Here is a 26,338-nt window from a genome sequence, read left to right as displayed (position 1 = left end):
TGCCATCACCTACAGCCCCCATAACCGCCCCAGCTCTGCCATCACCTACAGCCCCCATAACCGCCCCAGCTCTGCCATCACCTACAGCCCCCCACAACCGCCCCAGCTCTGCCATCACCTACAGCCCCCCACAACTGCCCTGGCTCTGCCATCACCTACAGCCCCCCATAACCGCCCGGGCCCTGCCATTGACCTGCAGCCCCCCACAACGGCCCGGGCCCCGCCAGGCTGCCTCAAAGCCAAGCTGAGCCTCCTTGTCAGCCTGCAGCTGCCCCACAGCCACACTGGCCTCGCCGTTGGCCTGCAGGCCCCTCCTTCCCCGAGCTACCCCTGCCCTTCCGCGTTGTCCCAGAACCGCCCGGGCCCCGCCACGGACCCGCAGCTCCCCCGGCCCCCGCCCCGGCCCCCGCCCCGGCCCCCGCCCCGGCCCCCGCCCCGGCCCCCGCCCCGGCCCCCGCCCCGGCCCCCGCCCCGGCCCCCGCCCCGGCCCCCGCCCCGGCCCCCGCCCCGGCCCCCGCCCCGGCCCCCGCCCGACAGCGCCCCTCCGCGCATGCGCACGAACCCTGCCCCGCCCCGCCCCGCCCCGCCCCTCGGCGCCGGCGGGGTGACGCAAGCGGAAGGGCACGTCATCCTCCGGCGGGGCCCGGGGCGGCGGCGCGGTGCCTCGGTCTCTCGTTCCGCCGGCCCTCTCCCACCCTCGGCCGCCGCTTCCCTCCCCTGACCGCGCCGGGGGAGGCCTGAGGGGACGCCCCGTTCCCGCCTCCCGGGCCTGGCTCACCCGGGCGGGGGGATCCGGGTGCCCGTCCCTCTCCCCTCCTCCGCCTCCGCTCGCTGTCGGTAGGGCGAGCGGCCCGGGGCCGGGAAAGCTTCCTGGCTGCACCCGGCCGGCTGGGCCTGAACGGGTCGCGTCGCTTCTGGTGCCGTGTCCCTGCCGTACGGGCGCGGGGCTCCGCCGTGAAGGTCGGTTTTTAAGGTGAGTGTGTAAAATCGGCTGTGGAAGAGCGGTGGCTGCCAGCGGCCGGAGGTGGCCCTGGAAGGGGACGTGTTTCCAGCCTGAGCTGGTCAAGGGGAGCGCGTCAGGAGCCGTAGTAGCGGAGCCCGAGGTTCGGCGGTGCCCCGCTGTAATGGTTTGTGGCTGGGCATCCCTTCCCGAGGGAGGGGGCAGAGGCGGCCCCTACGGAAAATAAGTGCAGTCGGTGTAATTCGAATCTGCTTCCGTCCCTGGTCTGGTGGGATCTGGGTGGTTGGATCTGGGCCGTTGATCCCACAGCTCTCTCTTCAGAGCTGCTTTGCCTGCTTCTCTCCCAGCTGGGAGAATTGAAGATTAACGTGGAAGCTCAGCAGGCTCTTGTACCTTGTTAGCTCAGACCAGGTCTTAGTACTCAATGTGCAGATAACGTGGCAGAAAACCCAGTATTTTTGCAGCTCCCGAGGCTGAAGTTCTCTGCTTACGAAGGAAAAATATCAGTGGTGGCACAAGTGCGGGGTAGCTGGTGATGTAGATGTCTGCTTCGTTTGAAGGATTTCCAACACAAAAAAGCATTGAAGGTCAGTTTGCGCTGCTGCCACCCTGTGACTCGCCTGGCCGCAGCTCGGATTACAGGTCTGTGCTAACTCACCAGCTAGTTCGGCTGGAAGGCACAGGTTTTTTTTCCTTGTTACCAGCTCGTACAGAATCCACTCTGATGATGTATAGCAGGAAAGTTCCAGAGCTCGTTTCTGAGCTCCCCCATTTTCTGGTTATTTGGAGTGTTTGTACAGGTGATTAAAAGGGCTCCAAAGCAGATAGTCAAAGCTTAGTTTTGCAAGGTGATGATTTGTAGTGTTGCTTGGGGCTCAGACAGAATCTTCTGCACCTCTAACCCCTTTGTTTTCATCTTCCCGTTGAAAAAGAAGAGGAGCTCTCGGTAAAACATGTCGTGGATCAAAGAAGGCGAGCTGACCATCATAGAGAGATTTTGTGCCAACATCATTAAGGTGAGGAATGAATTTGGCTACCAGCTTCGTCAGGGTTCAGAGTGGAACTGTCTCTGTGACTGCTCTGCTGTGTTGTTGGCAAGGATAGATATTAATGCTGGCACTGGATGTACGTCCCTAAACAGCGTTCGAGGACGGAAAATTACTTAAGCTTAGTCTTGCAAATGAGCAAGGCTGCAGGCAGTGCTTGCCAATAATGAGCTTACACTCCCAGGCTTCCATGTTTTGTGCCCTTGCTGGTGAAGGAGAGAGAGAAGCAAGATGGTCGGATCATGAGTCTAAGAAATTAAACAAAGTTTCTCGTGATTAGATTAATAACTCGCCAGTTCCAGGAAAATTCTGTCCTTGCTCAGCAGAGTCTGGAGACTGGTGGTGCTGTCCTTCTTGCAAAAGGATCTGTGCAGACCTAATGAGGTCAGTGGAAAGGAATACTCCTCTTAAGTGGGGGAAAGTCTCGTGACTCTTGTTTTGTTTTCTATAAGGTTGTTTCTGTCTGTGAAAATGCCCCTGACCTCTGAAATAAAAAAATGCGTGCAGTTCCAGCAGCATGAAACCGTGTGCACCCTCCCCTGTAGCTGTGGCAGAGCTGCTCTCCCTCCTACAGTTCTGTCATGCGATAGAAGTGGGAAGGGCAAAATTGCTTTTCAGTTTAGGCAATTGTTAATACTGACATGCTTTTTAGCCTAAACGGGGGTGAATAAAGAGGTAGTTAGCGTCGTACTCTTTCCAGCTCCAGACTTGAAGGCAGGAGATAGGCACTGCACTCCTACAAATAGGCAACGCTGCCGGAAACAGTGAGGCTAAACTCCCTGTGATGAGAGACGCCAGCTTGGCTGTTCACTTTCTGGTCTTTGTGTTTCTCCTTATTCTGTAGGCAGGTCCAATGCCCAAGCATGTTGCCTTCATCATGGACGGCAATCGCCGTTATGCCCAAAAGTGCCACGTGGAGAGGCAGGAGGGGCATTCGCAAGGCTTCGATAAGCTGGCACAGGTGGGAAGGACGTTTGCTGCCTTTCTGTTGTGTGTGTGCAAAGTTAGAGCCGTGCTTACCAGCTGAGTTGTTCACCACTTGACTGGTGCATTGTGTTCCTTTTCTTCACGGGAGTCAGGCCTGTGCTTGGAGCTGAGGTTAGTCATCAGCCTTCCCAACTCCAGGTCCTCTCTCTCTTTCTCTCTTTCCTGTTATCTTGCAGAGTCATTCTAATCACCTGGTTGTCTTCTCCCCTGTTTTACACTCTATTAAAATATCTACCTTGCAGATCTTGAAGCTTTTAATTCTGTAAAACATGTTGAATTTCTTTGAAAAAGCTTTGAAAGGTACGGTATTATATAATTTGTAATGCTATCCACAAAAAGTACTTTCCCTAGCTGGATTAGTCCCATATCTGTTGTGGATTCACACTCTTAGATATTGATGTTTTCCTCCTCTTCTTTAAAATGAATCTGAAATTCTCATCAAGTGGTTTTAATTGTCGGCCCTGACGATTGTTTCTTTTGATGCAGTCTTAGCACGGTGGCAAATGACAGGAAGGTTTTAGCAGTGGAGAAGCTGGGTCTTGCTGACCTGTCTGATTTCCTGAGTCTGCTTATCTGACTTTTGGTTTCTGTTATGTTTTGTCTTTTTGCAGACCCTACGGTGGTGCTTAAATCTGGGCATTCGGGAGGTCACTGTTTATGCTTTTAGTATTGAGAACTTCAAGCGCTCCAAGGAGGAGGTGGATGGACTGATGGATCTGGCAAGACAGAAATTTAGCCGCCTACTGGAAGAACAGTAAGAATCCTCTCGTTTGTATCCCACAGGATGGAACTAAAGCAGGACACGAGTAAGAGGTGTTACAGGGATGTTGGAAGTTGTGAACGTGGATTAAATGAATCTTCACCTCCAGCTAGAGATTTGTGTTGAGGGGCTCTGCCTGCCTGGATGGGATGTACAGCTCCTGAGCACGCACAGCCCCCAGCACACTGGATTTGAGGCTGTAGCATATGAGCCCAGCACAAGTAGAAATTCCTGCTTAGCACTAGAGTGCTCGGTGCCCTGTTTTCATGAAGTAGCAAAGCCTTGTCTTAAATTCTTTCATGGTATTCTTGGCAGGTCAGAGTTTAGCTTGGCAACTCGCTGAGCGGTAACTTGAGACTTTTACTTCTGGGCACATGGAGTGTTGGGTCGCTTGTTGGAGTTGGAGAACTAGTTCAGGTATTGCGCATGGATGGAACCAGTACGGATTTGAGCGAGCAGGGAGTTGTGTTAGTGTCCTGTTGCTCAGTGGATGTGTTTGTTTCCCCACGCCTGACTGATGTGAAGAGTGGTGTGTGGAAGAGGTCTTTTATCTGGTTGAAGTAAGTTTGAAAGGCAGTGAGGGAACACAGTTGGAAAAACAGGAGGGAGAGGGTAGCGTCTGTGCGCTAGTAGAAGCTGGGAAGATCAGGGCTGTCTGAGCACCGCAGTACACCACAATTGGAAAAGGCTGCTTCCCCAGTTCATATCGAACGCAGCCCTTCGTCAGGCAGTGTGTAGCACCAGGCAGGCAGCAGCAGGAACCCGTAAGATCCCACGGGGTGTGGTGTCCTGTCTGCTCAGAATAATGCCGTAGCAGGCATGGATGATTTCCTGTCTCATCTGACGTTCACTCCACCACCCCCATCCCGCCCTCATCGATACATTAATCTTTCCTTACACCGGAAAGGAGCTGTGCTACTCTGTGGGTGACCAATAGTCATTTTAATTTTTGATTAGTTATAGATGCCCAGAGTCTGTGGTTGTATTCTAAGTTTTCCATGTGGATTTTCCTAACTTCAGGTAGGAACACCTAATCTGTGATAATTTTCTAGTCCTTTGGTTATGTCTGTACCTGAGGGACTTGTATGGGGAATGATCAGTGTCCCTTCAGGGAATGTTTTGGGGAGATCAAATCTCAGCCAGCTTTCAACACCTGAAAAACATTTGGTCACTTTGCCTTTTTCTAATTCTTAGTTTTGCTGAAGCTGTGCTTGCTACCTGCCTGCTGTTTTCCTTTGGTGGATGTTACACAAGGCGAACATGGCACTTGTGCAGTAGGGGCTGATCTGTTTTCAGCAGTCCTAACTCTTGTTATTGGGTGTAGGGAGAGCTTGAAGAAGCATGGAGTGTGTATCCGTGTCCTTGGAGACCTGCCACTTCTGCCCTTGGATATTCAGGAGCTGATTGCCCAAGCTGTGCTGGCAACTAGGAACTACAACAAGTAAGTAACTCGCAGTTTAAAGTAGCTGATACTGCCCGTCTTCCTCCTCTACCTGAAGGCTGAGCCTTGGCAGACATGCTACTCGTTTGGTTTTTTTTTCCCTTTGTCCTACAAGCACACATAACTGTTGTAGATATTCTTCTTTCTGTCATCTACTGGACCTTCCTTCAGTTAATCTTTCACATCTTTGTCCTCTGTTCAGATGCTTTCTAAATGTCTGCTTTGCGTACACATCGAGACATGAAATCAGCAACGCTGTCAGGGAGATGGCGTGGGGGGTGGAACAAGGACTGCTGGAACCCAGGTAACTCCTGCCTTTCTGTGTGAGGCTTCATAGATGAAGACTGCCTGTTTTGCCTCCTACGCTTTATTAATAACTTCTCAGAAGCCAAGTGGCTCTTAAATAGGTCTCATCAAACCAGTATGACTGGAACAAATGACTTAAAGTTACTATGCAATGTTTGGTTTTTATTATTTCAGTTACTGTGGTGATAGATACACAACCAAGACAGAAGAGAAGTTAGGTCTGTGTCTTAAGTTAGTTTAAATGTGCAGGCAGATCTTTATGCCACAACGGTTGCCTGCTTGGGTGGCAGTTTTGGCTGTGAGGTCAAACAACAGATGAATCGTGAATACTGAACTGTTCCTCCACCCTGGAGGAGATGGAGTAGTTAGCACTCTGTTCTCTGCTCCAGGTGGAAGTCCTCACAGTCTGGTTTCAAAGAGCATGGTGGGGGATGCTCTGGGGGCTGAAAGAGCATTAGAAATAGCCTGTGGAGCAGACAGCAGCCTGCATCAGAAGCAAGTCGATGACTGGCTGTGGTACAGCTCACCACCCAGTTTTAATCTGCAGTCCTGTGTTTATAAAAAAACCCTCAGTAATTCTGATTTAGTAGTGCTGCCTCCACCGGGTCAGGGAAGTGATGTTAATAAGATGCATCTGTCTTTCTTAGTGATGTGTCTGAATCGTTGCTTGATAAGTGTCTGTACACCAACAACTCCCCTGACCCAGACCTCCTGATTCGGACCTCTGGAGAGGTTCGATTGAGTGATTTCTTGCTCTGGCAGGTAAAGTTTTTGTTTTCTCCTTGAAATATTCCATCTTTGCATCAGAGAGTGTTCTGCTGACTGCATGTGTGAGCTGACATGAGGGCTCTTAAACTCTGTCTGCCAGGGGTCGGGTGACTTCTTGAATGGACTGAGTGCTGGGGCACCTCTGAGGAATCTGTTTCTTGCAGTTCTGTAATTGCCTAAAATACCTTGCAGCACAAGTCTGAAACTGTATCATCCTGAAAACACTTAATTAAAAATCACCAATTAGTCGAGCTGACAGCGGTCAAGGAGATCATGTATTGCTCATCCTTTTGCTCCTCTTCTCACATTTAGGTAATTTCTCATTTGACTGGTAAATTCCTGGCTTAGATTAATTTAACCTGCAATATGTTTTCTCGGATGAGGAAATCCTAGGAAGGATTTCTAGATTCCTGGGAGAGGTGTCTGTCACATGTCAGCTATTGGAGGAGTGACCCTGTAAGGTACATGTAGTGTACATGCCTGACTCAGCTTGACTTTCATAAGGAAAGAAGACCCTGCAAGACAGCTTCTAAGAGTGGTAAAGTCAAATCGGCATGGCCAGGCTGCTGAGTTGAAACATAGTAAGTTCTGAATGCGTATGGCGTTCATGTATTTGCAGTTACAGTATCCAAAGCCGCTTCCATTTCTCTCTCTCTCCTGTGCTAGGCAGTATTGACTTCTTTGTAACCCAAACCTTGCAGGAGAACATCTGAGTCAAGCTGCTTTACTTAAAGCTGGCATCTTGTTTTATGTGTACAATTTGGAGCCAAAACCCAATTGCCTTTAAGCAACCACATCAAATGTTCCTATTCCAACTTATTTAATTGGCAAGTTCACTGAAGCTCTCTGGCCTGAGTTGCGGTTGCCTGCTCAGGCATCCCCCTCTCTCTCCTCCCTGCATTTTTGTCAGCTCTGCAGACTAACATTTTCTTGCTCCTCTTGCTGGTAGTCCTGGCAGAGATGCCTTGGAGACAGTGAGCTTGTAACTGGTGGAGCATTACTGGGGAAGCTGGTGCTCTCTGAGTCCGCCTGGCGTAGTGCCCCTCTCCCGTGCTGTAGATCACAGCAGAAGCAGCGCAGGAGCGCGTGTGCTTTTGCTTCCACTCTGCCGGCTCCCACACCAGAGCGTTAGTGCGAATTTGCCCTTGCTCGCAATCGTGTGTGTCCTGACAGCCACAAAGCGGGAGAAAATTGTGCTTTCACGATGGTTACCTGCTGTCAAAGAAAATGTCCTTACAGTGTTTTTTTTGACACTAAGATTTTCTGTAGCATTACAATTTTAAGAGTCAGGCAGTCCTTTTTAAGTGTTAAGATTTTGTAGTAATGGTCATAGGAACACATTTACCTGAAACTGAGAAACTTCATGGCAAAAATAGGTTTTAATTTGAAAGCTTGCATCTTTCAGCTCTAGGATATCTTCAGTGCACTGCAACTCTTAGATTCATTAAGCACTTTAAATGCCATGAGTGGGCAGCAAAGAATATGTCGTTTGATGAATGGCTTAAATGTCACGTCCTGATCCTCAGTTCATCTGTTATTCCCTTAACTCAGCCTTCGGTAGTCCGGTGTTGCTATTTTAGTTTCGTTATATGTCTGTGATGCCTAAGCTATTAAAAATACCTCTGTGAAGACCGACATAGCACTAGAAAGAATCCTGTTGGTATTTTTACAGGAATGGATGACTAGTGTCCCAGCATTAAAGACTAATCAGAAAGACTCTACATTGTGCAATTTCAAACCCTGCTGGCTGGTATTTGTTTCAAGTACAATCTGATAACACAGCCTAGGTAAAATCTTTGTGGGGAAACTGGTATAGTTGGACCAACAGAGCTGCATCTTGATGACTTTTCCCTTGCTAGATGATTAAACTGTTGGTGATCTTGCTTTCTGCAGACATCCCATTCATGCCTGGTGTTTCAGTCAGTCTTGTGGCCAGAATATTCCTTTTGGAACTTGTGTGAGGCTATCCTTCGGTTCCAGATGAACTACAGTGCTTTACAGGTAAGGTAGATGCAAAGCTCAGCGCAGCAGGTTTTCTGCACAGCAGTGTGCAGAGATCAGGTGAGAGTGTGTGAAGTGGGAAGAGAGTTGTTAATTTAGTGCGGTTAGTGAAGATCTTGTTTCAGTAGCAGCTAATGCCAGATGTGTTGCTTCTTCTGTACCCACATGGCTTGTTACAACATCTTGGTGTGTGGCCACTCGCCTCCTTTCGGGAATATCTAAAGTATCTGAAGTCACCACTCTGCTGCTCCTTGCTCCTTCCAGCAGGTGGAAGTATCCGTCCCCACTCCTGGGGAGTGACAGGACAGAACAAGTAAGCACTCCTGATTTGCTACAGGGCAAAATCAGCCAGTTTAACTCAAACCGCTTCAGCAGTGGTTTAAGCAAAGAGTTCACTCTGGAACGAGCAGGGAGAATTTGCATGCTCTTCCTCTAACTCTGCTGTAGTTTTTAGGGTTGTAACAAGTGGGTTTAGAGTTTCCTTTCTGGGAGCTGAAGTGAGGCTGTGAGACACTGGACAAGTGTCCTCTTGGGGGTCCAGATGTGCGTACCGAAGAGATCGTTCCTATTGCTGGTTGTTGTTCCTCCCCTCTTAGATCTGTTGTTATGAGCTCTCCCTGACCCGGTTCAGGTAAATCTGACCAATTTGGTAGTGACTTAGTAATCTGGCTATTTTTAAGCAAAACCAGTTTGGGAGCTGGAGCTCTCGATTGGAAATCTGGGGGGCAGGAGCTTGTAGCACAGAGGCAGCAGTAACTGGCAGGAGGAGGAGCTCGCTGTGGTGACTCTTGCCTCCACTGTGTCTGGTTGCTGAGTGTGTCTCTTCCTTAATTCTCTGGTTTTGGTTTGGTTTTTGGGTTTGTTTTTGGTTTGTTTTTTTTTTAAGACAGGCATTATATTGCCCATTTCTGCCTCCAGGGACCTTGCTCACCTTTGAGAGTTGTCAAAAAGGTTATAGACGGTCGTGGTTATGGGTGGATTTAATTTGGTCCAATCAGTCTGGAAGCATTCAGATTCTCCACGTCCTTAACCTCTTTTGTTCCTCTTTCTGCCCCAAGTCTGCCCTCTTCCTACCAGCAGTTCGTTGTATTAATACAACTAATGGCAGTTCACCTTCTGCATGAAGAGGAAAGTAAAAAAAGCAGTAGTGTTTGTCATGGACATCAGCTTTGCCTCTGTCTGGAACCGTAAGGTCACTGATTTTGCTCCCAGTGCTGCTTCTGTTCCTAGCTAGTTGCATCTTTCTTAGTTCTTTTTTGTGAGTCTGTGTGTGTTCAGGCTATGCTATTATCAAGATTTCTTATCGGTCAGACTTGTTCCTCAGCTTTCTTACTGCGAAACTCGCTTTGTCCACAGTGGATGAGGCTGCCCTTGTTTTACGGGATGCAGCCCAGTTGTGTGGAAGGGAGGACTTCTCACTCAAAGGAACTGCTGAGATTAAGAAGCGCTTTTTCAGGTTTGAAACAGGTGATCTGGAAAGCCCAAAGTATCTGGAGCTCTTGAAACAAATTGCTGTGGTGGAAGGGTTGCTTTTTGGTGAGAACGGTGGAGCTAGGGCTTTGACTTGCTGAGAAGCCAGAATATACGGCAATAGCCGTGTCTACTTTGGGAGAGTGCCGCTGTGTTCAGGACGCTGGAGGCAGTTACAGTGCCGATAGGCAGCTGGATGGAAGGTTTGACAAGGAAATTTGATTTGGAGGTGTTTGACAGAAGATCACTCCACAAACTCAAGCAGCATCACATTTAATAGCCATTTTCATTTTCCAGTCAGCCTGCTGCTGAAGGGAGTCTGCTAGCTGGTTGTTGCTCACCGCTTAGTCCCAGGTTGAGGTGAAAGCTGCTTTTGGTACATGGTAGGCAGAGGGAGAGAATGCAGGTGTTCCTTGGCAAGGCTGCCCTATGGAAGTGGTCACACTGGGTCTTCTCTGGTGAACAGACAGAATTTCACGCTGTCCAAGGGTGGAAGTCTTACGCTGAACAGGCTGATGATCTTTGTGTTTTAAATAAGCCGAGCTACAGCAGTTCAGTGGGCTTTCTGTAGCTAGGGATATTTCTACTCTCATTCCCAGCACAACAAAAGGTAATTTACAGTGCCAGAGCTTAGACTACTGACTTGGGCACAGGGCAAGTGTGGTGAAGAGTGAGTCAGGCTCTCATTAGAATAATTATATCTTCGTGCTCATTTGAAAGGCCAGCACTCCCTGTGTGTGTGTGTGAGCTTCTGTCACAGTGACCAATTTTACTCTTTTGAAAAACGAAAGCCTAATATTCCTGCATGCAGATGTGTCTTTGCTGTTGGAGGCTATGCAATAAAAAGTGATGTTCTGCAAAAACATTTCAAACACTTGAAGGGTAGGCAAGGATAGCTACTGCCTTTACCTTTCTCCTGCTCATCCTGCTGTGTCTAGAACCGGTATGTTATTAGATCACAGGCGTTTGGGAATGCTGAGCCCACTCTTGCTTTTTTACTGAAGCTGATTAGCTCAATACCTGATCATCAGCTCAAAGAATTGCCCCTTAAATCATTGTTCTGAATCCCCTAAAACCTTTCTGCTGCCATGTGATCAGGATCAAAGTTTCTGTGATGACACTGGCGAGGATAGTGTGTGTGCACGTCTGCGGTTTGAAAGTCCTCTTGTATGCTGTTCCTCTCTAATTCTGATATCTGAGGGTTTTGCCACCCTCTGTCGTGACCTTTATCTGTTTTAACTAGGAGTTAATGCTGTGCACAGACCTGTGTCTTGGGGAGAAGGTTCAGAAGGATATCTCTGTATATTTTTTTTTATAAGCAATCCAGTAGGCTGCTTCAAAGTGGAGGAGGCGCGCTCAGAGCCACCCTTCATTTAACCTGCAGATTGATGGCCAAGCAGAGGCTGTTTCTTCCATAACCTGTGCTGCCTTGCATCTGTACCACGGATGAGCTGAAAGGCCTGGTAAAGTGCTAACGTTCTACTGCTTTTCACTCTAGAAGGCCAGAGACTCCTACATGGAGGAAAGGAGGCGACAACAGATGGAAAGGGATCAGGCTTATGTGACAAAGAAGCTGCAGCAGGAGGGGTTTGCGTCCCACGGAGACTCTCGGCGCCGACGGACACTGTTGCAGAAATGCACCGCCATGCGGGAAGAGAGAATCCAGGGCTTTCTGCAGGCACTGGAGCACAAGAGAGTGGACTTCTTTGAAAGATTGTGTACGGTGTCTGCATGACATAGGTGCTGGGTTGTTCTTGGGAAGACAATTTCTAACTGTGTTAGAGGGAACAGCTGCTGCCCAGAGGAATTCATTTGGTGTGCTTTTGCAGCGGGGACGCAGGGCTGCTGTAGGACTTTACGTCCCCGCTGGCCCTGTCCAAGGACGGGGACAGAGTACTGTGAACCTTTCTCGTTCTGTGAATGCTGCTGAGGAAGGTAATGCCGTCCTTCTGTCTCGCCTCCCTGCTCCTGATGATGGAGAATACACACACCCCACCATATCCCTGCTGCTTGGTACTTTGCAGGCCTAACTGTTTTGGTGACAAGAAGTTACCTAAAACAAGCTTCCAGTTCTGTTTGACTCATGAGTTGGCCCAGGCAAACCAATTCAGTCCTGTTAAATCAGTCTGGATTTGAATTCTTTATGTGGCTTCGCAGTAGTGAGACTTCTGTTGAGATTTCCTCTGCTGTGCCATAAAGGGAGCCTTCCTCTCTGTAGGGAGAGGATTATTCCTGGTGTAGAAGAGAGCCCTGTGCCAAGCAGTGGCAGAGATATTCCACACTGCCTACTTCATGACAGCATCTTGTCTTTTCCCCACCTTACTGTGCTGGTTTTGATGTATCTGCTCTTGGCTTCCAAAGAGCTAAAGCGAGGTGGTGTCAGCCTCGCCATAAAGAAAAAAAAAGAACAAAAAAACCCCCTCCAAAGCTTCATCAGGTCCTGTGATCCCTTCTGAGCAGTGTGTAGGGAAAACTCAAATGCCTAAGATGCGGATGTTGGAACAGACTGACTGTGCTTAGGAAAGAGGCTCTGAGCAGGCAAGGAGAAAGGATTGGTTGGGAATTAGCTTCATGGCTTAAAAAGGAAAAGAAGTTAGCTAAAACCAGGTGATGGATACAGTATGCCAAATCCCTCTGAGACCTCTCTCAAGCGATGACTTCACGTCCTGTTTCCAGGGAGTGAGGGTGGGTTTAGTTCAGGAACACAGTAGCCAAAACCAGCCCCTGACCACAGCCAAAATGGTTTAGAAGGGCTGGTTAGCTGATTTTAATGGGAGTGGCTGGAGCAGTTGCGGAGTGTTTGTTCTCAATTTTCCATCGGCAGGGAGATGGACTAGTTAATTTCCAAGATTGTTTCTGTCTCCAATTTCTCCTGGTTCCCGTCCCCATAGTCAAAATAACAGAGAATGTCTTGATTTTTGTTTCTGATGCACATGCAGGTGCAGCAGTACCAGCTATTGCTGTTTTTAAAGTGTTCCTTTTTACCTCCAGGTGAAAACTAGAAAATGCAGATCTAAAAGACATGTAAGTGCTGCAGCCTCAGCACTTTGACTGTGATTGTGAAGAAGATAACTACGTTGTCAAATCGTGAATAAAGCATATTCGTACCAAACTTACTTAAAAAACAAGCCGAACGTTTAAAAGTACGTGGAGCTTATTCTAAGGTGTAATGAAGTTGGCATCCAGGTCTAATACGGTATTGTTTAACCTATGACAGACTCCTCATCCGATTCCTGTTAGACTGAAAATGCTTGGAAGGCTGTGTTCTTTTTACAGTCTAGTGTGAGCAGTTTGCTGATGCCCCAGGGCCTGGCCGAATGAAGCTCCGTGCATGAACCTCCTCTTGTGTAAGTAGCAAACAGCTTGGATAAAAGCGTGCTGAGATGATGGGACCTGTCGATTTTAAACATCTTTTACTGTATTTTATTTTCTCTGTCTTCACATTTTAGGAAGCTATCTGTGGAAATAGCTTACTCTCCATGAGATAGAGCACTCCCCAGTCTGCTTTGCCAGGCTGATGAGGAGACTGTCTTCTACCCCAGACTGTATTTTTGCCTTTAAACAGAAAAAATAAGTTTTCAGTTGTGTTATGATGCTACAGGTGACCAAAGCTACAGTGGTGGGGTAGTAGGGCTGTTGCAGGTGTGGTAATAGAAAGATCTGGTTTACAGAAGGCTTGCAGGGAAAGTTTTTAATCCCTTTTATAAAAGCCATTGCTGTAGTAGGGGAGGAGAAAACATCAGTTCTTCAGGCAGTGGAAAAAGGCTTGTGTTACCTGGCAGCTTGTTTATTCCACCTGCATCAGTTATTCCAGTAAAATGCCACTTTTCCCCGTAAGCCATGCTTCGTTAGAGGGTGGGCACAAGTTGCACAGGCAAACTGCGAGTTTCAGGAGCGCATCTTTCCCACGAATCTTTGTGACAGTTGTGAAAATAGAGCAACAGCCTTCCTTCAGTGAGAATTTAACTTCTCTAATTCGTGTTTGTACGGCGAGGATGTGAAAAATCAGCATGACAGGAAAAAAGGTGCTCTTCTCTGAGGTCTGAAAAAGCCTGAGGGAATACCTGGGGATGGGAAGGGGAGACGCGTGCTCCTTGGGGTGTTCGGATGAAGTTCAGTGAGATGGGGGGAGAGGGCTGGGGACAGCGGGGTGCTGTAAGGCTGTCCTGTAAGGGGGTTTCTAGCAGAGGGGCCGTGCCTGTACCCAGGTGTGAGAAATAGCCCCGGTTGGAAGGAGCCCAACTTCATAACTCACTTAGTGCAAGCAGTGCACACCTGTGTGAATTCAATGTACCTTTTCCTGCATTTTGATTATTTCCCTTTTATTTTAGCACAGCCTCTCTCTCCCCCTTCCTTCTGTTTGCCTGTAACTCTCCCTCTCTCCCTCTTTTACAGGAAAAAGTGCGTGCCCTGACCGCCCAGCCCTGCGCTGTCTCCGGGAGCCTCTCCCGCCCAGCCCAGGGGCGGGGTGGGGGGGGCCGGGGGGGGAGTTGCCGTGCTCACCGGAGGGGCCCCGCGGCTGCCGCAGTGCTGAACGAACAGCTCCGCTCACCTGCGCGCCGCTCCGCGCACCCTTGGGCGCCCCCGCACCCCCCGCGCCGAGGAGGGGTTGCGGGAGTCCCCTTTTCCCCGCCTTCTGCGTTCCCGCTTTTTCTCCCCCCCCCCCCCCCCCCCCTTTTTTTTTTTTTCGCCTGCTCCCCTCAGCGTTTCCCGCCCCCGGAGCAGGCGCGCGGGAGGAGGGGGAGGGAAAAGGGCGGGGGGCGCGAGGCCCCGTTGCGCGCGCGCCACGGCCTCAGCGCGGCCCCCCCGCCTCCCCATCCTCCCCTCATCCCCGCCTGGCCCCACCCCACGTGACCCAGGCCAGCCAATGGGCAGGCGGGGCGGTGGGGATCCGGCTGGAACCGGTTGGGCCGCGTCCGGCTCTATATAAAACTTTATAAACACCCGATTCAAATCAGTGTCGGGAGCCCAGCGCGCCCAGCCGGGAGGGAGCCCCCGCCAAGCCGCCCAGACAGCCGCTCCGCTCCCTCCATTCCCCTCTCCTCGCTCCCTTCCCCCGCTTCTCGCCGCCGCCCCGCACCGAGCGCGCCCGGCTTCCCCCACCCTCCCCTTCCTCCGCCTTCTCCCTCCGCCCCCTCACGCCGCCCAGCCGAGCTCCCCTCGCTCCCTCTCACGCACACACACACACAACACGCCCGCACGGAGCCATGCCGAAGAGAAAGGTACGTGGCGCCGGGTCACCGGGCCCCTCTCCGCCGTAGGGGCCTACCTTCCCGCCGCCCCCCCACCCCTCCATTACTGCCTGCGCCTGTGGAAGGGGGGAGGGCGGGACTACGCGCTCCCCCCCCCCGCCCCCTCCTCCCCGCTTCGGGGCGGTAACGGTTGCGAGGTGGCGCGCGCGAGGCCCCGACGGGAGTGGGGGCGGGGCGGCGCGGAGACCGTTACCGGCCGCGCGCGCGCCCGTGTGGGGGGGTGGGAGTGGGGCTGTGCTAACGGTTGCGGCGGGGGAAGGGCGCGCCGGTCCGATCCGGTTGGTTTTGGCGGGAGGTCGGGGCGAGGAGTTGAGGGGGGGAGGGGGAGCGCCGGTGGGGCGGGAAAGGGCGGGAAGCGATGGCGCTGCTTTGCCGCCAAAACCGCCGCCCCACGGGGGCAGCTGTGGGCGGGAGCGGGGCCTCCCTGAAGGGGCAGCGCCGCTCCCCCCCCCCCCGCCTCCGGGGAGGCGTCTGCTCCCGCCCCGCTGCGAGTGGGTCTGTGTGGGGCTCCCGGCCGGGGGATCCCGTGGCAGAGGGGCTGCCGCCCTCCCCCCAGGCCCCGCCGGTGCCTCCAGCCCTTCCCTGGATCTCGGCGGCCTCCGGCCCACCCGGGCCGAGGGGCAGGTGAAGGCCTGGCACCCTCCGGGAGCGGGTTGGGAACGTTTCCCTCGGAGATTGGGGGCTTAAAACCAACTGCTGGTGCTGGTATGGGGGGGAGGGCTGAGCGTGCCTCCCCTTAACTTGTCGGTGTGTCTTGTGTTTCACCTCCTAGGCTGAAGGAGATACCAAGGGCGAGAAGGCCAAAGTTAAGGATGAGGTAAGAAGTTCAGTATTTTGAGAAAGTTGGATCATAAAGTGTTTACGTTGGATGATGAAGTTTAACTTCATCAAAATAGAGAACTGGGGAGCAGGGGGAGGGTTAGGCCTAATTGATTCTGACTTTTCAAAGTAATAACTTTTAACCTTAACCCTGAAAAATCTACTTAACTACTGTTAGTTAGTAGTAGTGATTTAAACATGATAGTCTCCTGTTTCTTGAGAACAGGGAAAAGGGGAACTAAAAACTTAAAACATTAGTTCTGAGATTTTGCTACTTTGAGATTAGAGTTATCTTAGGAGTTTTTGATAGTTGATATTTCATCACCTTGAATTCAATCATTTTTCTTTTTAAACAGCCACAACGGAGATCGGCAAGGTTATCTGCTGTGAGTATTCTCTTGTTGAGCAGAGATGTCACAACACTTATTTTTAAGTATTTTTAAGTATTAAGTATTGAGTATTAGGTTCTGCATCTGTGTGAGAACTGTGGGTATTCTGGAGAGACGCATTGTTCAGCTGGAAGAAAGTTTCTGGTTTAACAAACTGTCCCATTGTGTGGTGCTATGGGAGTGGTAAGATAATTGACAAATCAAGTTAAGTGCTTCAATTTCAAATGTTTTGACTTGCTTTTCTAAAACTAAACTATTTGAGTTGAATGTTTTAAAAAAGTAGTATGTTTCTCTTAAAATAATTTGAATGATATAATGGTTTTTTTCTCACTTACAGAAGCCTGCTCCTCCGAAGCCAGAGCCTAAACCTAAAAAGGCAGCTCCAAAGGTAAGTCGTTGCATCAGCGCTGTTGTTGAGAGGTAAATCGGTTATGAGGTTTAGGTTTGTCCGGTAATAACGCATAAAACTTTGAATGGTGTTGTATGTAGTGGTTAAATAGAACTACATCATCATTTCTGTAAAGTTGCACTGAAAACTTTTAAATTTTACAAAACTTGCATAAAAAATACCAAAGTGAAGACTCCTCACAGTTGTTGTCTGTCTCTTAAAGATGCACGCATTTGCGTGTTGTGTTCTTTTCAGGCCAGCATCCAGTGTTGTTTTTTACCATTCTACTTTTTGGATTCTTGTGGCTTAATAACTAGGTGTTGGTAATTGTAATGGCATACATCCTCTTACATTTACAGAAGAGTGAGAAGTTGCCCAAGGGAAAAAAGGGGAAAGCTGATGCTGGCAAGGAGGGAAACAACCCTGCAGAAAACGGAGATGCCAAAACAGACCAGGTATAACAGCGGCTCTGGCAGCTTGTGTTATGCCAGCAAATTATTTTTTTCCATATCTAACGTAGACAGGTCTAGGCTTGCACTAATGCAGAGGAATTAACGCTTGATTATTTAGACCTGTTGCTTGTGACACTAAGAACACATCAACAGATGGAGGGGGTGTGTCGCTTGGTTGGTAAAGAGTTAAAGTTGTCTTTTTGCCAGTTGAAGTTGCCACATGAAAGTTACTGTTGTGCCTTGCTCTGAAAACGCGTAAAGTTCGCGTGTAATAAAGCAGCTTCAGGTTGCCTTTTACAGTACTTCAAATGTTAAATTTCGTTTTGTTAAAAATGATGGTGATGCAGCCCAGATAAGGTTTCTTCTGTTCAGAGAACCGCTGTTTAGAAAAAAAGAGTTACCAGTTGTTTGGTGCAAGTGCGTGCTGTGTATTGACTGGTTCCCCTTTTTCTTTTAGGCACAGAAAGCCGAAGGAGCTGGTGAAGCCAAGTAAAATGTGTGAATTTTTGATAACTGTGTACTTCTGGTGACTGTACAGTTTGAAATACTATTTTTTATCAAGTTTTATAACAATGCAGAATTTTGTTTTACTTTTTTTTAAGCTATGTTGTTAGCACACAGACCGCTTCGTTGTTGTGTTGGGGGAGGGGGGGGCAGTGGGGACAAATGTCACTTAGTCTATTTCTCAGAATCTAAATTTTAATAAGAAAAGTTTTCCCAGTCCCCCCAGTTTTTGGAAGGAGAGCCCTTCCTGAATAGAGGAGGAAGGGATTCCTTCGTGCTGCACGTCTGTTAAGTTCTGTGAAGTGTATCTGAGTGAACATCGAAGTTCCCAAGATGCCTGTTGCCGACTTCAAAACCCCAGGTCGTAATGCCCTCCATATTTCCTTTCACGTCCTCGTTGTTTGCCTAGAGCCCATCCCTCCGAAATACGGCAGAAAACAGCATTTTGGGACTTACCGCTCTAGATGCATTATCAGGTGATCCAGACTTCTGTCTAATTTGGGATATAATGGCTCTAAAAGGAGCTGTACTTCCTCCTTTTTTATTGTGTATCTTCAGATTAAGAAACCTGCATTTCAGTTTTTTTCCTCGAAAAGTCAGGGTAGGTTTGTGAAGAGTTGTTAAACAACATGCTAAATGTGAAAGTGTCCACCCTCACTCTAAACTTTTCCCTCTACGAGTATGAAATGAAGATTCTTCAGTTTTATAGCAACTTTTACGTTTTGGTAGTCCATGAACGGAGGGGAGTTTGACAGTTGTTGTAAAATGTTGCGGATTGTAGCCCATGTCCTGCCTAAATTACCATGATTGTTTATGAAAAGTACCTTTAATAAAGCTGGATACGGTTTGGCTTGGACTGTTCTTAACGCCTTTCTAATTTCTCTTGCCTTTATTTCACCTCTGCTGTGTGGTTATAACGTCGGAAGACTACTTGGTGCGTACATGTATGCCTTTGTATTGAGGCAATGTTTTGCTAATGGCCAAGAATTTGTTTTAAGCATCTTAATTCCGATAATTAATTCAGACTTAATTTGCAAGAGAAAAGCGAGATTTTCTTACCCAAAAGCTAGATCCTTGCAGGATGTTTTGAAACTTGTCTTACTAGGAGGCACATCATGGAGCATGTAAGTGAGCGTACTGAGGTAAATTATCTTTGTTACTGTCTAAAAGTAGTGCCATACAAAAAGGGGAAGAATACAGCGATCTTCCAGGCACTGTGGAGAAAAATAAATTTGGGTAAGTTTTTCTTGGTGGTGAAACCAGAACTAGCTCCATCAAACTGATTGTGTGTTAGATTTCTGCACTTAAGCTTGAATACTGTTGCTTCTGCTAATCAAATACAGACCTCGCTGTGGGAGTTGACTAAGCAGGAAATAAGACTTGTTGAGTAAAAACACACATTTTTACAGTCGTGGCTTACGCTATAGAGCAGAGCCAAACCGAAAATGCTCATGTGTGAATGTCTCTTTCAGTAACAGACTTGAGTATTTTTTTCATCTCTGCTTGGCCTTCTCTGGCACTCCAGTGTCTATTCTCGATTAAGTTCAGTGACCTGTTTCAACCTGTGCTGTTCTCAGAGGCAATCCAAAGAAAACAAATTTGACAGCAGTTTTGTGTCTAGAACGCACGAAGTGCTAAGGAAAAGGCTGTTACAGTAGCGTGACGTTGTTCTGATCCACTGTGCCGTGTCTTGCAGAAGAGACTCATAGGGAGCAAGAGCAGTTCCAGCGCCTGAGCGAGAGGGCTGGTGGCAGGTTTGAGCTCTGGAACTCCCAGCGAGTCTGAGTTTTCAGGTACCAGAAGGAGATGAGCCCTGAGGCTGTGGCGTGGCCTGAGACTTGGTCGCAACCTGGGTGATGCTGTAAGTGCTGTCTGGGCAGTGAAGTTGGGATTTCACCCAGTAATAATAGTGTAATTATCATTACATTAAAGCAATATTTTAATTAAATGTTTTTAAATCGGGAGATTTGAAATAACCGACTTTGCTTTTGTAGAGCATTATGTTGTTGGGCTTCTACAAAGAGAACGAGCAGTTCCACGTGAATGGGGTTTGGTCAGGTTGCCAACTGGAATGCTCTGGTGTTCCCTGTGAGCGTCTTTGTGGTCGGAAGGTCTCTTCATCCCCATGTCATTAAATAAAGTACTGCTAATAAAGTGTAATTGCAGGGTTTCTTTTTGTTGAAGAACTTGCTGCTTAACTATTGCTCAATCTTTTCAATGCATAGAAGTCTAAACCGTGTGGTGCTGTGCGTTTCTGTACAGGACGTTTTCTCCAGCCGAGCAGGAAAATGATGATTTTATGTGGTAACTGCCACGTAGGTTTCTCTGTAGTTCTGCAGCCCTGCTATCTTACTGCTAACCAGGGAGCGTCCAAACCTCATTACGTCTCGGATGTACTGAATTCACCGCCTTAATGTCTTTGCCACACGTTGCTTCACGCTGATACCGTAATAGGCTTTGGGAAGTACGGACACTTTCATTTCTGCTACAGAACTCCAGCATTTTCTTTTATCCTGGGCTGGAATCTACTTGCTGAGCAGAACGTCCCCTCTCCTCCATACACGTAAAAGTTGCTAGAGAAGTTTTAACCCTCCTGGATAGTCTGCGTCTTGGCTAGGTGAGGGATCTGCCTGTCTCTTCTCCACGTAGTGACGCGCGCGTTCGGTGCTGTGAGGTTTGAACCTTTTGCTACATCTGAGGTCTTTCCTACTGGACGTGCCCTTGTGCTGGGGTTACTGGGCTATTGGGCTTGGCTTGATAGGCAGAGCTCCTCTATTTCTCCTTAAGCAAATAGAGGGTAAGGGATGTAAATCCAGCTAATTGTTTTTGTAAATTAAAAGCTAAAGAGCAGGCAACCCTGTGCTGCAATCTGTGCATGTTTAGTGGTTAGGATAGCCACAAATCTGCATCTCCAGCTGCCAGAATGCCTTAAGCTAAACAAAAGTTTTTCTCTTAAATTGTAATCATTTTACATGGAAAATGTCTCTGTGTATCGTCTGGGAATGGATTTATGCTGCCAAGAGCCTTTAAAAAGCTGGCCTGTCAGGTGGTCCTTGCATTAGCATGTGTTTTTGTCCTATTTCTTTGAGCGGACAAAAACGAGACCACCAGTGTTGGACAGAAAGAAAGCTAACAGGAAAACTACCCAATGATCTCCTGTTGAAGGGTACCAGTGCTATGCAATGATGTGCAATTATTTTCCAACTTAAAACACAGAGAGCATCCTATTTTAAATCAAGCTGAGAATTTGAACATTAAAAAACCTTCTGGGAATTCACAACAACAGTTCCTGCTTGCAGCTGATGTTGAGGAAAGACCAGGGATCGCACTAACTGTAGGTAAAAATACCAGTAGTAGGTGTAGAGACAAATAGTGCTGTCAGAGCTGGGCTGTATTCCTGGGCTGTGCTCAGGTGTCCTGTCTAGGAATTTGTCTCTGTTGTGGAAGACATCGTCCTCTGTTCTTTGTCCACGATTCTTCCACCATGCTTCTCAAATATTGCTAACTTGAGGACCGGCAATGACATTTTGGAAGGGTAGGTCGGCTGGGATCCTGGTCATGCCTGGTCAGCCGTAGCACTTCATTTTCAATGGTTACATTTTTGGAGGTTACTTGAAAGCTGTGCTAGGCTGTTAGGCGGGTACGCGTGATGTGTCCTGTACTTAAAATAAGACACAAAAGCTTTTTGTCTTTCTGCTAATTACCCCAGTTCTGAACACTCACTGTCAATTTACATGATAATTTTTCTTGTTCTGTTGTCTGCTACCTTTCCCACGTTCATTTTATCCATCCTCTTACAGAAAAACTTGACTTGCGCAAGAGACGTAGAGTGAACCAGAAGCTTGATGCAATGTGCCGGGGGAATCTGTTGCTCTGAGTTGCTTGTATGCAGAGGGGAACAGCCACGTCCAGGATCAGAATGGCAATGAGTAGGTTCAGTGTTCCCCATCAGGCTTGAAGAAGTAGCTGTGTACCTGTATGGTTTAAATCCAGGTAAAATCAGTGGCTATGCCACTAAACTGTTTCTCAGTTTATTAATTGCAGCACAAATTATCTGGGAAATAGACCCAAACTACTGTTATAATTTATTTGTCTCTTAATGAGTAAGATTGCAAAGAATGGCTGAGTTCTTCATGACGCTGAAACCTTTGGCAGGCTTCCAGCGGAGCCTGTGGATGATTCTTGTTCTCCTAATATTTGAGGTTTTTTGCTGGGGTCTTAGGAACATTTGGATTACTGAGAAATGATAGAGCAAAGTCTCTCAATTCCTCAGAAGCAGTATACTAAGTGATATTAAATTAAATTAAAATCAAGTAGAAGTTAATGTGAGCTAGTTGCAGGCCAGTGGGTCGTTTATTGTAATCCTAGAGAACCATCTTTACCCCAACCGTGTTTTTATTTTCAAGTAAAAGTTGGGCTAAAAAAAAACACAAGAAAAACTGAACTAGATGGTGTTGGAAGGACTCCCCAAGACTGATGAACTCCTGTCCCTGCTCCTCCTAATGCAGTGCCCCTGGATTAACAGTTTTGAGTTTCAGGATAATTTACTCCTGCAGCAGTTTTCATCTTGTATTCACAGAGCTCGATTATATTTGGAAAAAGTGACAGTAGCCTCCTCCTGTCAGCTGAGCCGTGCCATGGGTGGGTATGAAAAGGAACAGGGAAGGAAAACGGGCTCAATTTCAGCGAGCGCACCCAGTGAATATTGAGTTGCAGGATCGTTTGTGTCAGAAGAATCACCTAGCTTGATGGCACAGGGATTTCATTGTCCCTAAATCATCCCAGATAGGGTAATACCATACCAGGGGACTAATATTGCTGACTATAATTTCTGAGAAATGGGTCTTTATCCTGCAGTTCGTAGAGATGAAATGGAGCTGTAGTTAAACTCAATTTACAGAGCGAGCCCGTCCTCATTTGAAGGGGATAGGAAGGAGATGGCACAGGGGGAGCTGATTCTGCGTAAAGTTTGATTGAGGCTAATGAGGAGGAGATACTGACTAATAAAGAGCTTTAGTAATTTCATATTAGGACGATTTCTGATGTGAAAGGCTGGGCTTTTTTAAAAACTATTTTGACAATTTTGGTTTTTAACCATCTCCTTGCAACGGGAATTTTTAAGGTGCCAGAAAATCTATGGCGTGACAGAAGAAATAGCAACAGAAAACATTAGGGAAAACTTTCTATATGTGAGATCCTATTAAAATGCATTAAAGCCTCCAGATGAGAGTATTTCATCACCTTAGGTGCATCAAACCAGCCTGGAGAAAGTACTGAGAGAAGGCAGACGGAATGCTCCTACAGCGGCTGCAGATGACCCAGAGATGTATCATCGCATCGCTCCACCTTCCACAGCACCAGCAGGTACTGGAAGATTTTGCATTTTGCTGCCAGATACTTAAACCCCAAACTTTCTAGGTTTTTCCCTTCTAAACAGATGTGATAGTGGATTTCATTTTACCTTACTCAATTATCCCACTGAGTTTACTTTTGGATTTTTAACAAACTTTGTTCCAGGCAACAGCTCTCCTCTGCTCTCAGGCTTGTTGGTTGCTGCTGTTGTGTATATGGCAATCACGAAGCGAGAAAGGAGCTACTATTAGATTACTACTAATCTCATTACACTAGATTACTATTTTAGCATTGCCCAGACAGGAGATTTTGTGTGCCTTTATGCTAATAAAGTGGTATCTCTGTGCTTATTCTTGATGGAAATAAGTGTTATCTCAGTGTAAGAGCTGAATGTACATACATTAGGGGTTCCTAGTTTAGCCTGAGGACTAATTGTAAACCCAGGCAATTAAATTACTTTTTCTTGTAATTTCTGTCTTACTGGAGATAATAGCAGAGATTGTTACTATGTTGTGAGTGTTTGGTGAATAGGTTTTGTTGGACTGCAGCCTGGTTTGAGATGCCCAGGTTTCCCTGCCACGCCATGACCAAATTAGCTTCCATGTTGGCAAGCCTTGCAGAAATCAAGGAAGGGAAATTCCATTGATACTGAATTAATTTCTCTCGCATGGATTCAAAAGTAAGCTGGATCTGAGGCGTGCTGGCAGGTGAAGGCTGGATTTGGCAGCCTCCCAGTACCTCCTTGCCCCAGCCCAGCGAACTCGGGGATTTGCGTAGCGCTGTTGATCTTATTTATTAACACCGCTTTCATTAACAGCCTGTTCCTTCCCTTCACCACACGGTGGTACCAGGAAACACAGAATCAGTGCTTGGAGGCCAAGAAATGGCAGGCAGCGTCCAAACGCAGCACAAGCTGCCTGTTAGCAAACTTGGGAGGCTGGAGTCTGGTTTATCCTGTTTTATCACAATCTAATGCCTGTTATTTGGTTTTAGAAAGCGGGATAAGCGCTCCTCCAGCAACCTCCATCCGCCTGCTCTTCTGCCACCTTCAGAGGATCAGCGTTCAGACAAACGATAATTGCCTGAGCAGTGTGAGTCCCCTCTGAGCCTCTGAGATGTATCTATACAATCACAGTATGCGAGTGCTTTCCAGGTTTTGTTATATTTTTGCTTGAAATCCGGATGGAGTGTTCAATTCATCATCAGTTTACAGGCATAGCTGACATCTCACAGGACCTATCTCTGCTATAGCAAGCCTTTGAACTTAGGCTTCCCAAATTCTATTTTAAGAATCACTGGACCATTCCTTTTCTTCCTCAGGCAGTTCTAGCAGCTGCTGTGGCACATGTCCTGAAAGTTTAAGCCTAAACTAGAGCTGCTGCTATCCATCTCATCTGTCCTCAACTGGGGAAGGGATACTTTATCTTAAACCCAGATTTAAATAGGTATCTTATAAGCCTGGCCACTTTTAAGCATGTTGGTACAAATTTCTTGTATCAGACTTGCTGCATCTTCAACCTGGGATTACAGAATAAATGGTATTGTTCAAAGAAATGATACTTCATTGAAAAGCTTCCTGCACTTTTTGTCATGTCCCCTTTTGCTTTTGTATGCCAGTATTTTGAGTGCACGTGCTTCTTCTCTACAAGCTAAATGCAACGTAGGAAATCACATTGTAAAATCTGTGCTAATTCACAATGCTCCTTAAAAGTCTGACTAGCCTGATTTTTCTGATGCTATAAAAGTCTGTGCTGAGTTTGCTAGCTGGCAACTTTGACCAGCATTGCATTTGTTAAGTCTCGCAGAATGCCATCCTATAATGTGTATTGGGCTGAAGCAATGCCATCAATTGCAGAGAGCTGTTTTTCATTCACCTTTTACATGATGGAATACCTTAGTCATTGGGTTATCTCCTCCTAACACATGCTTTCCATGTTTATCTCTACCAAGGAGCAGCGCGTAAAGTTGGAAAGGAAGTCGCTGCTTCCCAGACTTGGCGAGATTGCATGTGGAGCACTTGACACCCTCATGATACTTCCTTGAAGTGGATGCCAAACGGAAAGATGAGCTCCTGGTAAGCCAAACACATTCCTTTTCTTCTGTTCTCAGTACCTGCTTGGGGTGAGGATTTATGTATTTATGGGATGAACTGGGCAAAACACTACCCAGAATTATAGGGAAAAAGCAGAGATTTCCAGTCACTGACAAGTATAAATGCTGTGGCATGAAGACGTAGCGAACACTGAAACCAAATGTTCAGGGATGTCTGAGCATGTGCTGTACTGAAAAACATGACGTAGATTTTATTCATGTCTCTGTTAAACAGGCTCCATCACCATGCCCCTCTAGTTCCTAAATAACAAACCTTCAGTGATTATTCTGTGATCAGCCAAACGAGCAGACCAGGGTTCTTAGCTGTTTGCAGGGGACTGCTTTGGGAGTTTGGTTTATTGATTAATTCAGTAAATACTCAATTTCTATCAGCAAAGCAAGGATGAGCCAGCCTTAAGCTGAGCTTATGCTTTGTATTTGGGGAGGAAAAGAATAGGGCAGCTCTGCCCAGAACCGGGGATGCTGATAGACCCTTTCCTCCTGTGGTTCACGGAGCCGGTCAGGCTGGCAGCCCCACAGCCGCCTGAGCGGGCGTACCGGTTAGACTGAAGTCTGCTGCCCCAGCTAGGTTATATTCCATACAGTGCCTGGCTTGCACATGTAAGTAAACAGATTGTTTAAGATAAAACGCCCCAATGTCATCCCAAGGTCCTTTTCACATGCTGTGTGCTTGGCACTGCATTTGTGCATGTGCTGCCTTTGTGCACCAGAGCGGTGATATGTACAACAATTTATTTTTTTAAATCAAAGGCGTTGGGCTCCTGCCCAGTATGAAGAAACAGTGTCTGAACAGGTAGTTCATTATGCAACCAGACGTAAGTGAAGACAGAACGGTGGCTTCTTTGCACTTGTGCGCAGCTAACCCAGCAGCAGTTCCCATGCGCAGTTGCCTTATGTAAGTCTCCATGCAATACCGGGCTTTCCTCACAAGAGGGATTCTTCCAGCGTCACTGCCTCACCCACACTGGAGTTCTGCAGATTTTTTGCATTTCAGATGCAGTCCCCATCTTACGCTGGGAGGCAGATAACTCAATTTTCCCTGCGACTGCTGCTGAGAACTGCAGGAGCATGGTGGGTAACTAACCGATGCTTGGAATAGGCTGGTTTACCCTGTTCTTGATCCAAGCTGGTGTGCTTTCCAACATAACCCTTGCACTTTACTGAACAATTAATTTCTGAAGCCGCAGTGCTGATATTTAAACCCATCCATTTCTGTTTGTATTGTGATGATATTTAAACCCCTCCACTTCTGCCTGTATCGTCTGTTCCGAAACGCTTCTGACAGCAGGCAAAAAGTAAGCTCGTGATCTTGTAGAAGGGACATTTGTCC

General features: G+C 47.6%; 3 protein-coding genes across 7 annotated transcripts in view; all 3 read left to right on the top strand.

Annotated features, from left to right (window-relative positions):
* Positions 1-658: 658 nt before the first annotated feature.
* DHDDS (dehydrodolichyl diphosphate synthase subunit) lies at positions 659-12,856 on the top strand. 4 transcript variants are annotated; one of them, XM_086765048.1, is made up of 9 exons: positions 659-973; positions 1,897-1,977; positions 2,852-2,968; positions 3,606-3,748; positions 5,079-5,195; positions 5,398-5,499; positions 6,149-6,263; positions 8,163-8,270; positions 11,239-12,856. In XM_086765048.1, the coding sequence occupies exons 2-9, from the start codon at positions 1,915-1,917 to the stop codon at positions 11,473-11,475; spliced, it is 1,002 nt and encodes a 333-aa protein (XP_086621174.1). In that variant the 5' UTR covers positions 659-973; positions 1,897-1,914; the 3' UTR covers positions 11,476-12,856. The 4 variants fall into 4 exon arrangements, with proteins under 4 accessions (XP_086621174.1, XP_086621173.1, XP_086621176.1 ...); XM_086765047.1 differs by having other exon boundaries at positions 1,894-1,977; XM_086765049.1 differs by lacking the exon at positions 659-973 and adding an exon at positions 2,192-2,391 and having other exon boundaries at positions 1,894-1,977.
* A 1,727-nt stretch (positions 12,857-14,583) lies between these two features.
* HMGN2 (high mobility group nucleosomal binding domain 2) lies at positions 14,584-18,405 on the top strand. The gene is made up of 6 exons (XM_086765234.1): positions 14,584-14,962; positions 15,765-15,809; positions 16,168-16,197; positions 16,538-16,588; positions 16,948-17,043; positions 17,498-18,405. The coding sequence occupies exons 1-6, from the start codon at positions 14,948-14,950 to the stop codon at positions 17,531-17,533; spliced, it is 273 nt and encodes a 90-aa protein (XP_086621360.1). The 5' UTR covers positions 14,584-14,947; the 3' UTR covers positions 17,534-18,405.
* Positions 18,406-21,331: 2,926 nt separating this feature from the next.
* RPS6KA1 (ribosomal protein S6 kinase A1) overlaps positions 21,332-26,338 on the top strand; it is a 55,004-nt gene continuing 49,997 nt past the window's right edge. For both annotated transcript variants that reach the window (XM_086765309.1, XM_086765303.1), the window contains exons 1-5: positions 21,332-21,537; positions 22,791-22,908; positions 23,890-23,987; positions 24,847-25,903; positions 25,987-26,079. The gene's annotated coding sequence lies outside the window, so the exon portion shown is untranslated. The remainder of the gene's footprint in view (positions 21,538-22,790; positions 22,909-23,889; positions 23,988-24,846; positions 25,904-25,986; positions 26,080-26,338) is intronic.

The sequence above is a fragment of the Chlamydotis macqueenii genome, chromosome 22 (assembly GCF_036417535.1).
Source record: "Chlamydotis macqueenii isolate bChlMac1 chromosome 22, bChlMac1.mat, whole genome shotgun sequence".
NCBI lineage: Eukaryota > Metazoa > Chordata > Aves > Otidiformes > Otididae > Chlamydotis > Chlamydotis macqueenii.
The sequence above is the reverse complement of the archived record's forward strand: the minus strand, read 5'-3'. Positions and strand labels throughout refer to the sequence as shown.